The 17165-nt window shown below is 40.7% G+C and overlaps 1 protein-coding gene across 1 annotated transcript in view; it reads left to right on the top strand.

Annotated features, from left to right (window-relative positions):
* LOC139462155 (adapter molecule Crk-like) overlaps positions 1 to 13088 on the top strand; it is a 29430-nt gene extending 16342 nt beyond the window's left edge. The window contains exons 3-8 of the mRNA XM_071243677.1: positions 5085 to 5238; positions 5678 to 5722; positions 7638 to 7766; positions 8942 to 9007; positions 11358 to 11435; positions 11911 to 13088. Of these exons, the coding sequence (XP_071099778.1) occupies positions 5085 to 5238; positions 5678 to 5722; positions 7638 to 7766; positions 8942 to 9007; positions 11358 to 11435; positions 11911 to 12048 (610 nt within the window). The 3' untranslated portion in view covers positions 12049 to 13088. The remainder of the gene's footprint in view (positions 1 to 5084; positions 5239 to 5677; positions 5723 to 7637; positions 7767 to 8941; positions 9008 to 11357; positions 11436 to 11910) is intronic.
* The last annotated feature ends 4077 nt before the right edge of the window (positions 13089 to 17165 follow it).

The raw sequence follows: 17165 nt of genomic DNA, 5'->3' as shown, positions 1-17165 counted from the left end.
CTGACAAGGTAAAACAATCAACATCCGTGAGTAGAGAGCCGGAAGTACCGGTCAGTATTTGCATATTGCACATGTGACCTAACATGTGATAAGCGGTGAAGCTGAAATCAATTCCCGCTGTTTTTACAGTTGTATTAACAAGTGTTGGAGACGGTGTGTACAAGTGATTGTGGAATAAACACGCTGAATGTGAAGCAAACATAATAAGCCTAGTTAGTTACAACATAGTTAATTGGCGATTAAATTACTAACCATTGTCTCTTATATGTTATTTCTTCATAAATGAATTTTTTTTACGGGCACCAAATTGGTGTCGTACTGTGTAAACACAAAATGGCGACGTGTGCTGGAGTTTCACACGCGACCAATCATCGTAGAAAAAACAACGCAAGATAAACATATTTTTATTGCATATATAAGGTTTGTGTGCACACTTGTGATGTGCTTCATTCCAGGTCGCCTTAAACACGGAGTATAGGATTTTGGGTTGATTTTGAAGGCGTGTACAGTGGGGTCGTCTTATACGTGGGGTCGCCTTATACACAGCGATATACGGTATTGGAACTGCATTGTTGCTTCCTGACCTGAGATTCATCTTGAAGGACAGTGGACATTGACCGAAGCAGGAGAACACTTCCTTCATCGCATCGACAATAACATTCTTATCTTCACCACAAGCAAGAACATTGAGCACCTGTGTGCAGCAGATGAAGTGTTTGGTGACGGCGCCTCTACTGGTACTTTTCACTGCTGGTCCATAGGAATGGTGGTGATTTGTGCAGTCAACCCTGCTGCCGTCATTGTTACAAGCCCAGGACACCACAATGTTAAACCAAGTTCTCCCCCGCGATCAGGTTATTTGTAGCTGTTCATGCAAGACCGCTCCCTGACAGTCCATGGAGGACCTGATCATAATGATTGTGCTGCTGCACAGTGTGGCAGTTGACTCACTCAGTAATTGACTTCAGTACATTACGTGTTTATGAAGGTATATATGTAACAACCAGGGTGTACGTGTTGAATTTTTGCATTCCATTTTTCACATTTTTGAAATATGTCGACAAAGATAACTTCAGCTTATTTATCAAGACAAACAACTGAAGACAACAATACAGAATCAGAGTTACATCGTTCAGCGCAATAATGTAACTCAAGTCCCGCCCATTCTGTTATCAGCCAATCACGTGACAGTGGACCATAAGGGGTTGTGGCCTTTTTTTTGTCCCATCAAATGCCACTGAATCACTTGCAATTTATTTATGTTGAGTTTGACATCGGCTTCATGGGTTGTCTGTAAGTGAACCTTACATGTTGGAATGTTTGTTAGCTCTCCAGGACCCTCATTCCCTGAAGCAATCTTAGCACAGACAGTCGTACCTCCCATACAACATTGACTTACAGAAACTGTAGCACTAAGAGCAGCGTAACTTCCATATAACATTGACTTACGGAAACTGTAGCGCGAAGACAGTCGTACCCCCCATACAACATTGACTTACAGAAACTGTAGCACTAAGAGCAACGTAACTTCCATATAACATTGACTTACGGAAACTGTAGCGCGAAGACAGTCGTACCCCCCATACAACATTGACTTACAGAAACTGTAGCACTAAGAGCAACGTAACTTCCATTTAACATTGACTTACGGAAAATGTAGCACTAAGACCAACGTAACTTCCATATAACATTGACTTACAGAAACTGTAGCACTAAGAGCAACGTAACTTCCATATAACATTGACTTACGGAAACTGTAGCACTAAGACCAACGTAACTTCCATATAACATTGACTTACAGAAACTGTAGCGCGAAGACAGTCGTACCTCCCATACAACATTGACTTACAGAAATTCTAGGGCTAAGATGATCGTCACTCCCATACAACAATAAGTTACAGAAACTGTAGCATGTGTAGTGTAGCGCTAAGATGATCGTCACTCCCATACAACAATAAGTTACAGAAACTGTAGCATGTGTAGTGTAGCGCTAAGATGATCGTCACTCCCATACAACAATAAGTTACAGAAACTGTAGCATGTGTAGTGTAGCGCTAAGATGATCGTCACTCCCATACAACAATAAGTTACAGAAACTGTAGCATGTGTAGTGTAGTGCTAAGATGATCGTCACTCCCATACAACAATAAGTTACAGAAACTGTAGCATGTGTAGTGTAGCGCTAAGATGATCGTCACTCCCATACAACAATAAGTTACAGAAACTGTAGCATGTGTAGTGTAGTGCTAAGATGATCGTCACTCCCATACAACAATAAGTTACAGAAACTGTAGCATGTGTAGTGTAGTGCTAAGATGATCGTCACTCCCATACAATAATAAGTTACAGAAACTGTAGCATTTGTAGTGTAGTGCTAAGATGATCGTCACTCCCATACAACAATAAGTTACAGAAACTGTAGCATGTGTAGTGTAGTGCTAAGATGATCGTCACTCCCATACAACAATAAGTTACAGAAACTGTAGCATGTGTAGTGTAGTGCTAAGATGATCATCACTCCCATACAACAATAAGTTACAGAAACTGTAGCATTTGTAGTGTAGTGCTAAGATGATCGTCACTCCCATACAACAATAAGTTACAGAAACTGTAGCATGTGTAGTGTAGTGCTAAGATGATCGTCACTCCCATACAACAATAAGTTACAGAAACTGTAGCATGTGTAGTGTAGTGCTAAGATGATCGTCACTCCCATACAATAATAAGTTACAGAAACTGTAGCATGTGTAGTGTAGCGCTAAGACAGTTTTGTGGAATAGGGCAAAGGACCAAATGACCTTAAGATGAAAATGTCCATCTTTATGCTTTCCAGCAAAACATTAGTTGTTTGTGTGACATTGATTAGTATGAATATGAAGCCTTAAAGTGGGGTTTTCTACTATCGCGATACTATTGCGATACTATTGCGATACTATTGCAACACAACCGAAAGACCAGGCAAGAGACAAGGAAGAGAACCCAGCATCGCCTCCAGCACGTCCACGTGTGTCCGTAACGGCTGCTGGCTTTAAGATAAAAACTATAACAAGAAGCCTACCTGATTCTTGATCCTATTTTGAAGTGTAATTGGAACACTGCATTATTTTCACCCTTTGGCCTGATTGCTCGATCTTGTTGGGGAAAAAAAGTGTAACTTTGTTGTTGATTTTTTTTCTCCCAAAATTGATGGCAGATCAGTGATCTAACAACGAAAACAATTAATGTTGAGTGCAGGGATTTACTGGATACATGCTTGCTACACACACACAAATTGAAAAGGACTACAAACTAACACTGAATGCACCCACAGAGAAGCAGATAATGTGTATTCATGTTGAGGAAGGAATGCTGCTATTTCGGTATTTGTTGCCACTTGAAATTTATTTCTGTACACAATCATTTGAAACCTCCAATAGGTTTGAATGATTCACAATCTTCTGGCGCAAGATTGCTTTCAGTTGGCATAGATGGGGACGTCCATGCCTATAACTAGCAAACAGCCTGCGAGCCATCTGATGGCACTGGGGGTAGAGTACTCTACTAGCTTTAGGACATTTCCCTTGGATCTCCATTTGTTATCCTGAGACTGCCATTTTATAACCTTGGACTCCGACACAGGGATTGATTTGACTGCTGGCCCGTTGGCCCATGGCCAGTTACAATTACAAAGGGCTTGCTGAAACTTAAAGTAGATGGCCCGTCTGGCTTGTCGAAATTTCACTCCTTCTCCGTGTATGTTTACTTTTTATTCTTGCCCAACAAAGTTGGTGGGGGATATTGAAATGGGTTCCGTCCGTCCGTCCCTCCGTGTGTGCGTGCGTGCGGCCCGAAATAGTTTCCGGAGCATAACGCAGAAACAGTTAAATATTTCTCTACAAGGCTATCAGACTCATGCTAAACTGGTGCCTATTTAGGATTTTTATAAATTTTTATTTTTTATGTTTCCATGGCAACAATTTGGACTTAGGTTCTTTAAAGGTGGTGTTCATTTCCTCAGGGTAACTCAAAAACTGTTAATTACTTTCTTTCAAAACTTTACATGTCTACCAGGCACATACTGAACTGGTGTCTTTTGCTATTTAGGAATTTTATAAATTTTTATTTTTTATGTTTCCATGGCAACAAATTGGACTAAGGGTCTACAAGGGTGGTGTTCGTTTCCGGAGCGTAACTCAAAAACCGTTAAATACAAATAAACCTTTAAATATTTCCTCACTGAACATTGCATGTCTATATATAAAACACATACTGAACTGGTGCCATTTGATATTAAGGAGTTTAAGAAATGTTTATTTTAAAATTTCCATTGCAGCTATTTTGACATGGGCTAAGAGGAATATTGGGTCAGTTACTTGGTTTGGGACCATAACGTGTTAAAACATGCAGGGGATATAGATGACTTCGTCGACTATAAGCTTGTTTTAATTGGATCATGTCGGTAAATAAGAACCGGCCTCCATTTTGTAATGTTGTGTACAGCAACTTCTTTTGCTCATAAATCAACACAAATGAGGCAAATGGAAGCCAAGATGCATGCAAAAACGTTTTACGGGTGAGAAGTTGTAAAATTTTCAGAGCCCCGCTAGGTGGCTACGTGATCTCAGACTTAGCCAGGTTGTGGCCTCTACCACTTAGTTGTAGGCCAGTTTGGAAAAGGGCCAGTAACGTATAAAAGGAGCAGGCCCTGCTGGCTACATGCAAATTTGTTGTACAATCTACCAGTGAAGATCCGGGGTCTTCAGCAACCCATGCTTGCCATAAGAGGCGACTAACGGGATCGGGTGGTCAGGCTCGCTGACTTCTTTGATGCATGTCATGGTATCCCAATTGCATGGATCAATGCTTACGATGTCAATCAAGGGATTATCCGGTCCAGACTCGATTATTTACACACCGCCATCATACAGCTGGAATATTGCTGAGTGCGGCGTTAAACAACAGCCAAAACAAAACAAGAAACAATCTATGCCTGCTACAGTTAAAGGCCTTTAGTTCCCTGGATCCCCACAGTAAATCTCTGAGTGTGTATCCCAAGTACTTGCTAGTGACGGCATGTGATTATTATCTGTGCTTTCTTGTTTCAGGGAAGATATGAAGGTCAGCCATTACATCATCAACCGCATTCAAGTGGGGAACCAGACCCGCTTCCGCATCGGTGACCAGGAGTTCCCTGATATTCCTAGCCTTCTTAACTTTTATAAAACACATTACCTAGATTCTACGTCATTAATAAAACCGGTGAGTAGCCGACCTGGTGTCAGGCAGTGTGTGAATACAGTGATGTTATAAAACATGTGTGTCAGGCAATGTGTGAATACAGTGATGTTATAAAACGTGTGTCAGGCAATGTGTGAATACAGTGGTGTTATAAAAATTGAGACTCAGTCAATGTGTGAATACAGTGGTGTTATAAAAATTGTGACTCAGTAAATGTGTGAATACAGTGATGTTATAAAAAATGGGACTCAGTCAATGTGTGAATACAGTGTTGTTATAAAAAATGGGACTCGGTAAATATGTGAATATGGTGATGTTATAAAAATGGGACTCTGTATCATGTATCAATTTTAAACTTGAAAGTAGATATGCTGTTCGGTAGTTTGCATGTGTATTAGACTATATGTGTCATGAAGTCCACAATTAACATTTTCTGATCCTGTTTTGTATTGATTTTCAGGCGCCAAGGATTAAGATTGTAGCCAAATATGATTTTCCTGGAAGGGTAAGTTTCTTTTTTTATGGTATTCTTCATAGTGAAGGTGTTTGCATTTGATTACTTAGATGTGACGTCCACCCACACCTCATAATACCACACAGACAACACCATAACACCACACCACACCACACCGCACCACACCACACCACACCACACCACACCACACAGGCACTACGCCACATCACATCACATCACATCACATCACATCACATCACATCACATCACACAGACACCACACAGACACCACGCCACGCCACACCACACCACACCACACAGGCACTACGCCACGTCACGCCACGCCACGCCACGCCACGCCACGCCACGCCACGCCATGCCATGCCACACCACACCACACAGGCACTACGCCACATCACATCACATCACACAGACACCACACAGAGACTACACAGACATCACACCACACAGACACCACGCCACGCCACGCCACGCCACGCCACGCCACACAGGCACTACGCCACATCACGTCACGTCACGCCACGCCACGCCACGCCACGCCACGCCACACAGGCACTACGCCACGTCACGTCACGTCACGTCACGTCACGCCACGCCCACGCCACGCCACGCCACACAGACATCACATCACATTAGTCAATTAATAATCTATCATTTGTTACTCAACAACTTTTGTCACTTTCCCCCCAAATGTAAGGCCTTTTGATGTATATTTTGGTATGATTTTGATATTGTTCATTGTTCAATATATTGTGGGGGAGAAACTTTGTCCAGCACCAACTGTTACTGTGAGAACACTTCCTGGTCCCCATGCCTGACTGGCTATTGTTGTAACGAGTGCACCAGGAATTTGTCACACTCACGCTGTACCTAAGTATGTCAGTGTGACAGGGAGATGTCGACAGGGCATGTCTCAAAACCTTGGAACACATTTGTTTTATCAGATATTATGTATGCAATGTAACGGACACCGTCATTTGATTGAGTGGAAATTTAGAAGCTATAATAGCTGAAACCTTGATATATAGGGCTAAGGCAAACACAAGCTACTGTTTAAATGTTTATGAAAGAAAACTGTTGCAAGAGTTGTTGAGAAAGTTACAAGTGCTTGAGTTTGAGAGATAGTATCTATGAAGTGCTCTTCAGGATAGACAAAAAAAACTGATGTTTAAGTACCTCTTCCTATGCAATTAGGACGTCTAATTGTATCCCATCTGGTCCAATGGGATGTCCTGCATCTGCTGGGGAAGTCATGTTGTCAATGTCATGGAGGAAATTTGAGCTGAATCTAAGTGTGGCAGGCCAGTAGGGTTCAAGTCTGTTGAAATTCAATATCGCTGCCTGGAATAAACACATGTTGATGATGTCAGAATTACTTGAGGTGGGGATTGTTCTTTGTTATCCATGAAACTGAAGATCTAGGGAATCTCGCGCAAGCGTCTTTTGATATCAAATATGTCAGCACGAGTCGATAGAGGCTTAATAGACACAAGGGCGATATTCTATTAATCTTCCAAAACTGGCCTTCACAGGATATCTCAGCACTGAAATTTCATCACAAAGCTTTGCAGACCATTGTGACATCATTAGATACCATGACATCACAATCAAGTGACATGACTAATCTCTCTGCTGGTCAGTTTTACTTCTGACACTGGTTGTTACTGATTACTGACTGAATCATATGCTTGAGTCATTTGATGTCAAACATGTAATGAGAAGGATTGTTGAGTACACACTGATCATTGACCATTGTAGCAGCAGTAGTAGGAGTTGTAGTGGTAGTAGCAGTAGTAGTAGCAGTAATAGTAGCAGTAGTAGCAGTTGTAGCAGTAGTACAAGCAGTAATGTAGGAGTTGTAGTAGTAGCAGTAGCGGTAGTGGCAGGAGTAGTAGTAGTAGTAGTTGTGATCACGTGGAATGACTCAGTGTTGATGCTGTTGCAGGACCCCGAGGATCTCCCGTTCCTGAAGGGGGAAGTGTTGGAAGTGATCTCCAAGGACGAGGAGAGCTGGTGGACAGCCCGCAACAACCAAGGTCGGGTTGGACAGATCCCCGTGCCGTACTTTGGCAAGGTATGCTGTGTCATCAGAGTTGAAAAGACCTTCCATATCTCATGCTTGTCCGGGGTAGACAACATTGGTCAGATTCAACTAATCCTCAGCTTGTTTAGGGCTCGTGGTTTATGTAAAATAACTCCATGTTTGGAGAAGACAATTAGTCTTCATATCTTTACCATAGGAACTAACCTCAAAGACCCCAGGATTCCATTTAATGGTGAGAAATGTACAGCCTGTTTTAAAACTTTAAGAGAGTTCCAGATAACTTTTTGTGCAATTGAGTTTTTACTTGATGGTTTTGATTTAATTGGGCTATTACATTTTTCATTGCGTAAGCAATATTTTTTCACTAATCTATTCATCACTCTATTGGATTTATCCAAAAAAATTATGTTTTTAGATGTATACAATGGTTCTAAATATAGGCTTGACTCGTAAAGTAACTTAGCTTGTAATTGTGTTTCGGAAATTAGCTCCTTTGTACGCATGCTAAAAAAGCTTCATTGTGTATTTACGCGTGCTGTTTTTATACATTTGTTCATTATTTGCATGCGTTTTAACGCAAGGTAATTGAAAGTGATTGGGTTTTCAATATTTGGGAGGGGGGGAATATATTACGCTAATACACAGCTTATCCGTAGCTCTGTTTAATGAACAATATGAATACACAATGCCATGGGAGCAGTGCCAATTTACACTTTGTCAGAGGGGTGCACAAAGTGCGTGATCTAGACAACCAGTTGTCGGACTTTCATTTTTGTGGAAGCCTTGGCGGCTGAGTTGGTTAGATTGCTGACTTGTGTGCTGGTGATGAGGTGCCTCACTCTGGCAGTGTGGGTTCCAATCCCGGACGGGACTCAACCCCACGAAGTACCAGAATCTGTACTTCAACAAGAAAGTGTTATCCCAAATATAACATTTGTCACTTAAGGAAAAAATAGATTTCATTTTAAAAACTGTTAAATTCCGTCAGTGTCACTTTTGTTGTGAAGTATTTGAAGGGTGGTTTCGTCCTTGTGGCGGCTGATTGATGTGTGAGTGCGATGTTCTTGACTCACAAAGAAAGGTAAATCACAGAGTCTTCTGCTCACAATGTAGTGTCTGGACAAGACTTGGGTATTTACAGCTGCAGTATTGCTGGGGGTGGTGTTAAACAACAAACAAGTTGAATGTATCGACTTTCCTTGCAGTATCAGGAAGTAACGAGCCCACCCAGACCAGACTACCAGAGTCCAATACCACCAATGATAACAGACGTAAGTACAGATACCACGATGTTAACATACATAAGTACAGATACCACGATGTTAACATACATAAGTACAGATACCACGATGTTAACAGACGTAAGTACAGATACCACGATGTTAACATACATAAGTACAGATACCACGATGTTAACATACATAAGTACAGATACCACGATGTTAACATACATAAGTACAGATACCACGATGTTAACATACATAAGTACAGATACCATGATGTTAACATACATAAGTACAGATACAATGATGTTAACATACATAAGTACAGATACCACGATGTTAACAGACGTAAGTACAGATACCTCGATGTTAACATACATAAGTACAGATACCACCATGTTAACATACATAAGTACAGATACCACGATGTTAACATACATAAGTACAGATACCACGATGTTAACAGACGTAAGTACAGATACCACGATGTTAACAGACGTAAGTACAGATACCACGATGTTAACATACATAAGTACAGATACCACGATGTTAACATACATAAGTACAGATACCACGATGTTAACATACATAAGTACAGATACCACGATGTTAACATACATAAGTACAGATACAATGATGTTAACATACATAAGTACAGATACCACGATGTTAACAGACGTAAGTACAGATACCACGATGTTAACATACATAAGTACAGATACCACGATGTTAACAGACGTAAGTACAGATACCACGATGTTAACATACATAAGTACAGATACCACGATGTTAACATACATAAGTACAGATACCACGATGTTAACAGACGTAAGTACAGATACCATCATGTTAACAGACCACTAATGTTAACACTGACACCAACGATGTTAACAGGCATAAATGCCAATACCACTGATATTAACAGGCATAAATGCCAATACCACTGATGTTAACAGGCATTAATGCCAATTCCACTGATGTTTACAGACATAAATGTCAATACCACTGATGTTAACATACATAAGTACAGATACCAGGATGTTAATAGATGTAAGTACAGATACCACGATGTTAACAGACCACTAATGTTAACACTGACGACAACAATGTTAACAGGCGTAAATGCAAATAGCACTGATGTTAACAGGCATTAATGCCAATACCACTGATGTTAACAGACATAAATGCCAATACCACAGATGTTAACAGGCATAAATACCAATACCACCGATGTTAACAGACATAAATGCCAATACCACCGTTGTTAACAGGCATAAATGCCAATACTTCTGATGTTAACAGACATAAATGTCAATACCATCGATGTTAACAGACAGAAATGCCAATACCAGTGATGTTAACAGGCATAAATGCCAATACCACTGATGTTAACAGACTTAAATGTCAATACCATTGATGTTAACAGACATAAATGCCTATACCACTGATGTTAACAGACATAAATGCCAATACCACTGATGTTAACAGACATAAATGCCAATACCACTGATGTAAACTGGCATAAATGCCAATACCACCGATGTTAACAGACCTAAATGCCAATACCACCGATGTTAACAGACCTAAATGCCAATACCACCGATGTTAACAGACCTAAATGCCAATACCACTGATGTTAACAGACCTAAATGCCAATACCCCTGATGTTAACAGACCTTAATGCCAATACCACCGATGTTAACAGACAGAAATGCCTATACCACTGATGTTAACAGACCTAAATGCCAATACCACCGATGTTAACAGACATAAATGCCAATACCACCGATGTTAACAGACCTTAATGCCAATACCACCGATGTTAACAGACCTAAATGCCAATACCACTGATGTTAACAGACCTAAATGCCAATACCACCGATGTTAACAGACCTAAATGCCAATACCACAGATGTTAACAGACAGAAATGCCTATACCACTGATGTTAACAGACCTAAATGCCAATATCACCAATGTTAACAGACCTAAATGCCAATACCACCGATGTTAACAGACCCTAAATGCCAATACCACCGATGTTAACAGACCTAAATGCCAATACCACCGATGTTAACAGACCTAAATGCCAATACCACCGATGTTAACAGACCTAAATGCCAATACCACTGATGTTAACAGACCTAAATGCCAATACCACTGATGTTAACAGACCTAAATGCCAATACCACAGATATTAACAGACCTAAATGCCAATGCCACCAATGTTAACGGTACCTGGAAGTTTATCAAAACATCACTGACGAATAAAATACAAGTATGTTACATATATGTCAAGTACAGATAGATGTGAGATGGATGTGATGACTGACTGAGTATGTTGTTGATAGAGAGATGAATGATGTGTTTGTTATGTATGATCTGCCTTCCTTGTTTCAGGTTACCCTGCCAGCCAAGGCTACTGTGATCACCCAGAGGATACCCAATGCTTACGATAAAACACAGCTGAAGCTATTGGTAGGTTGGCTAGCGATAGTGGCCCCAGTTTTCTGGTGCACCAGTCATTCAAGGCACCGTAATTCACTCTGCTGAGGTGCATCACCTATGCATGCCAAGATCTTAGGGTTTGAAGCCAAACCCTAGTTATGAACCTTGGTTTGTCAACTCCACGTCCACAGGCAAAGAAGTCTTTTCTATAAGACCATTCAAGAGGACGAGTCTAAACTTTGACTCCTAGTCCTCAGAGTTTGTAGCAAGTCCTGCTGGAACGAGACACAAATGTTTGCTATGTTTTCATTTTCTGTCAGTTTTATTCAGTTCCAATTTGTGGCAATATTGAAGATCCCCATTCTCAATGTCCCCTGCCTTGCTGTGCTTGATACAAGAAGTTATACTAAAGTAGTGTCATACTAAAAGCGATGTAATACTATAAACAATGTATTGTTAAAAGCAGTGTAAAAGTCACAATTTAGATACACTTTTTTTGTTTCAGAAAGGGGAGATAATCACAGTCACAGCAATGAATGTTAACGGACAGTGGGAAGGGGAGGTGAACGGAAGAACTGGAATATTCCCCTTTACGCACGTCCGATTTTTATCCCCCGAAGAACTGGAGAGGCTAAATCAATGAACTCTGCTGTAGATAATGTGTAGAGGGGGTTTCCACTGGACACCCAGCATCAACACCACAAAGGGACGACTCGTCACACACCAGCAAACACTGTAACCAGTTTAGCAGCATCGTGCAGGGATACTGCCCAGGGAGCTGAACCCCAGGGTAGTTCGAGCATGTGCGTCAAGCCAGGCAGTCGATATGTCCGGACGTCTCAGTGTATGTGTCAAAGGGAGACAACTCTTATTGGTGACAAGAGTCGTGCTTCCTTGCTGATTTGGTTAGTCAACTATTATCCCCATTAAGTCGAAGAATATTAAGGTGTTGGTTCTGAGTTTCATTGATTTGAATATTTGGGTAGAACTATTGAAATGTGTTTTTGTATTTGAAAAAAATTCAAAGGATATGAAAAATGTTTCAACGATATGATCATGGTTTATTTTTTAAGATTGTCTGAGTCAGGCATGAATACAAATATATTCAGTAGAATACTCAGTTCCACGCCTGTTTAGGATCTTCTGTAGCACCCGTCATTTGTTTCAACATGTCAGCTATGTTGTGTACAGAATTCTTTCAGAACACAAATCATCAGTTAATCATTACATTAGATTAATTTACATCAGTGAGTTGTTTTCCTGGGTTTGTCACTAACCCAGATTGACTTGTTAATTTTCTGAATTTGTGAAATTATGTGATTTGTAATTTCTGATGTTATGCTTATATTGTATAATATATATATCTACACACCTGTTTACCAGTGTAAATACTGTAGGGAATATGAGCCTATAGACTCTAGATCAATGTGTAATGAGATAGGTAGATGTGGATAATCAAAATAATTCATGTGTAAAATGAAATGTTTTTTTAATCCAGAGCCCCTATGTTATGGGTTGACTGATGGGACGTTAGTCTCTCTTACCGAGTTTCTGTATGAAGTTATCTCCCCTTTTAGTGCTCAATTGTCTGTATTGGACTGACACAAGGTGTTTGGGGATCGACCCAAGAATAAAATGTCAGATTTGTTCATTTTGTTTCAAATATTAAACATTTTCTCATTACTACCAAATTTGTCTTAATTTCTTTCAGTCTCTAATTATCTTTGTGATCAAATCAGAGCTACAGATAAGCAGCATATTTACCTAAAATACCCCCCCAAATTATTCAAAACCTAATTATTTTTAATCAACTTGCGTACAGAAACACATGCATTAAATGAAAAACTCCAATGTATAAAAACAGCCCACGTGAAAACCCAATGAAGCTCTTCCAGCATCCGTACAAAGAAGCTAATTTCCAAAACACAATTACGAGCTAACTTACTTTCCGAGTCAAGCCTATATATTTAGAACAGTTATATACATCTAAAGCATTGTTTCATATTTTTTTTAAATCTTAAAATGTTCACTAATTTTGGAAAACCCAATAGAGTGATGAATTGATGAGTGAAAAAATATTGGTTGCCCAATGAAAAATGTCATAACCCAATTAAAATAGAAACCCCAGAATAAAAACTCAATTGCTCAAAAAGATATCTGGAGCTCTGATCTTTACTATGACAAGACAATCTGTCATTTTATGTTACAATAGATTGTCTTAAATTACCATAATTAACATATTTCGTAATCATTTTGGTTGGCTAGTTGTACAGAAGTGTGTCACAGTGTATTCTTACCTATAACAATATTCATGAATTTTGTTCATTATTAGAAATTGTGTACATAGTCATCATCATGAGCGTCACTCGGACGTTGATGTTATCCACTGCGATGTGATGTCGGAGACACATTTGAACCTGTGAGAAAGTGGTGCTGAAACGAGCAATGTTTAGTAACCATGGTAACTGACTTGGAACTAAGCATACAGTATTTTGTAGTCTGGACCAGTTTATTTCTTGTTTCATGGATTATCTGAGCTAAGATGAGGCACGGATGCCCAGAGTGCTGATGGGTAATGTAAGACAGATATATCTGCAGTGCAGCAATAGGGGAGATGGCGCCAGGAAGTTTCAGTCACAGCTGACAACATGTCAATTGTTTCTGATTTTCTTTGCTGAAAACATTCATCGTGTTTAAGAGTAACGCTGGCTACAATGTCGCAACATGGACTGAAAACAGACACACCATGTTTGACATTGAGGCAGATTTATCTGTAAAACAAGTAAACAAACTGGTCTGGATCAATTTGAAAATATATCTCCCACCTTTAGTGTACAAGTAGATTGTACAGATCTTTTGAAGAAAACAACTATATTTTAGTACCCCAAATTTACTTTGTGAATATGTAATGCATGTGATGGAGAGTGAGTGAGTGAGTGAGTGAGTGAGCCTTCCTCGTGTATCACTGTCCGTGTATGACAGCCGTAGGCCAGTGTCGCCAGGTTCTTCACAGGCGACTCCATAGCAATAATTGTGACATCGTCAATACTTCACACGTTTTGTCTACACCAAGTTTCTCCATCACCTCCGAATACATCGGCCGAGTTGCGGTGTTGTTGTGATGTGTGTCTAGTTGACTGATGAAGTGAGACCTTTTGTACTCCTGGAACGCAAGTGAACTTTGTGGAAACGCTACCATTGCCTCATATTGAAGCAGTGTGTTGATGCTGCACATGCTGGTTGCGATGTAATCTGAGTGCTCATTGGCTTCCTTCTGAACCAATCAGTGGCTTGATTCATGAGTCAAAAACACTGACTTCATCCCAACTTGGCAGTTTGTATTGACGGAGGATGCAGGGATGTGGGACCACACCTGTGAAGTATTGACTGTGTAATTGTGAGCACTTCCCGTGAGTCACATTGAAACAAACCAAAGACAATAACAATATGTCTATGCATGAACTGTTAGTGTCCTTCTAATGATACTTTCTTCACAGAATGGGAAATCTAAATGCATCCGAATATGGTGAATATTGAGTAAGTCAACATTGTTTAACTTCGTGGGTTTGTGTATATTGAAATGATGTTATTACTTAGTGGCATGTGTCGCACTGCGTAGCGAGGTCTCCATGGCGGGGTTTTGCCTGTTGTATGTATGAGGAATTGTCCTCGCCAAGTTCAAGTGCTCAACACTGTGACCAGTCACCTTTATTTTTGTACCCAAGGTTGTGCACTGATCGACAATAATAAAGTATTTTTATACTTTTACACTAAAGTAGACGCTGTCAAAACCCACCACGTAGTTGATTATTTTGTAAAGATGTAATTTTTTTAAAGATTGTGGTACTCTAGTCTAGGGTTGTTCGAATCAACCGACTGTAACTGTATTTATAAGTATTGTTACTGCTAGGTAACCATGGAAACTATTGTTGACACACAGCCACAGTTATACTTTTCCACCCGCCAACTTCTATCCCCTATCCACCCCAGTCTTTCTCCAAACCCACCCCACCCACCCATCTATCACCCTCTCTCACCCTCTCTCAACAGTTCCCCTCCCCACACCCCATCTATCCCAACCACCCTACCTACACCCCCGCCCCTGTCTACACCACCCCACACCCCATCTGTACCAACCACCCTACCTACACCCCCGCCCCTGTCTACACCACCCCACACCCCATCTATACCACACACCCTACCTACACCCCCACCCCTGTCTACACCACCCCACACCCCATCTATACCAACCACCCTACCTACACCCCCGCTCCTGTCTACACCACCCCACACCCCATCTATCCCAACCACCCTACCTACACGCCCACCCCTGTCTACACCACCCCACACCCCATCTATACCAACCACCCTACCTACACCCCCGCTCCTGTCTACACCACCCCACACCCCATCTATACCAACCACCCTACCTACACCCCCACCCCTGTCTACACCACCCCACACCCCATCTATCCCAACCACCCTACCTACACGCATACACACACACACCCATGAATCTTATTGACACATACCTCCCCACCCACACCCTTATATGAGTACACCTAAAGTACTGAAGTATCACATGTATTATTAGCAGGTGAAGTGTTAACAGTTACACTGACCGGGTAACCATGTATTTACAGAAGGCAGTTCCACCAAGACACAGTTGCTGTTTATATATATTGTATCAAGACTTGTGACTCATGTATTCACCTTGGTATTTTAAAAGGAACATAACTGAAGTTGAAGTTGATCAGGTAACTCTGCACAGAGCAATAAGATGCAATGACTGTCATTAATCTATGTAGGAGTACCGTAGCACTGAACTGTGCATGTGAACATGCATACGAACACACTATCAGGACTCGGGGGACTATAACATGCCATGTGATTAATGTCGTTAATGTCACCATTAGACAAGTCCGGTTCAACTGCCTGGTCGATGGAGACATAATAAGAATCTTAAGGTCACTTTGATGACTTCATTGCAAGAGGAGGGACGTGTACCAACTAATATATGTTGGATGCAAATCTGAATCAACTATTTTTGTAGTTCAAACCCAAATTTGGAAAGAATCCTGATAAGTAGGATGTTATTTTGAAGATTGTTATACTCCAGCTCTTTGAACACATCTTGTCCAGCTTGTTGCTGTGTTCCTGTCTGTGTCCAGCTGTTAGTTCTGACAAGAAACGTTCTGCATATTTAATGTTTCCAGTTTGATGTGCTTCATGTGAATACTTGATCTCTGTGTGGTCGATGTTTGGGTTTACACACTGTCTGTCTGTTTCTCCTGGTTATTGTGTGTTACGTTGCCTAGCTTCGGACTTAGGCGGGACTGTTAGCTTTTAGTTCCTTGTTTCCATGTGAGGTCATCGTGCACAGAGCAATGTGTGCCCACTGGCGGGGCTTAAACAGGCATTTGTAGCAAGATTTCTACATGAATACACTTACATTAACATCATTCTACCTCCATGTTATTAAGTGCTGATGTAGTTGTAAGTAGAACAGAAATGGGGCCCACTTGTCTAAGGAAACACAGTTTGCTGTGCAGAGTTGTGTCCCTTAGGTGGGCCAGGATCATATGATGCTATACTAACTTCTGCCGCACCTTATTGTTAAATATTAAGCTAAAAAGATTTTCATATTTTGTCTTTTGTATTATGCCATTGCCCTTGAAATACTCTGACAATTGCCATAGGATAAGTATGTGCCTGAAACAGTCAATGTGACATATTTCAGTTGTGAAAACCAGTGAAACA

The sequence above is a fragment of the Haliotis cracherodii genome, unplaced genomic scaffold (genome assembly GCF_022045235.1).
Source record: "Haliotis cracherodii isolate W230 unplaced genomic scaffold, xgHalCrac1.p SCAF_15, whole genome shotgun sequence".
Lineage (NCBI taxonomy): Eukaryota > Metazoa > Mollusca > Gastropoda > Lepetellida > Haliotidae > Haliotis > Haliotis cracherodii.
This window is presented reverse-complemented; position numbering and strand designations above follow the sequence as displayed.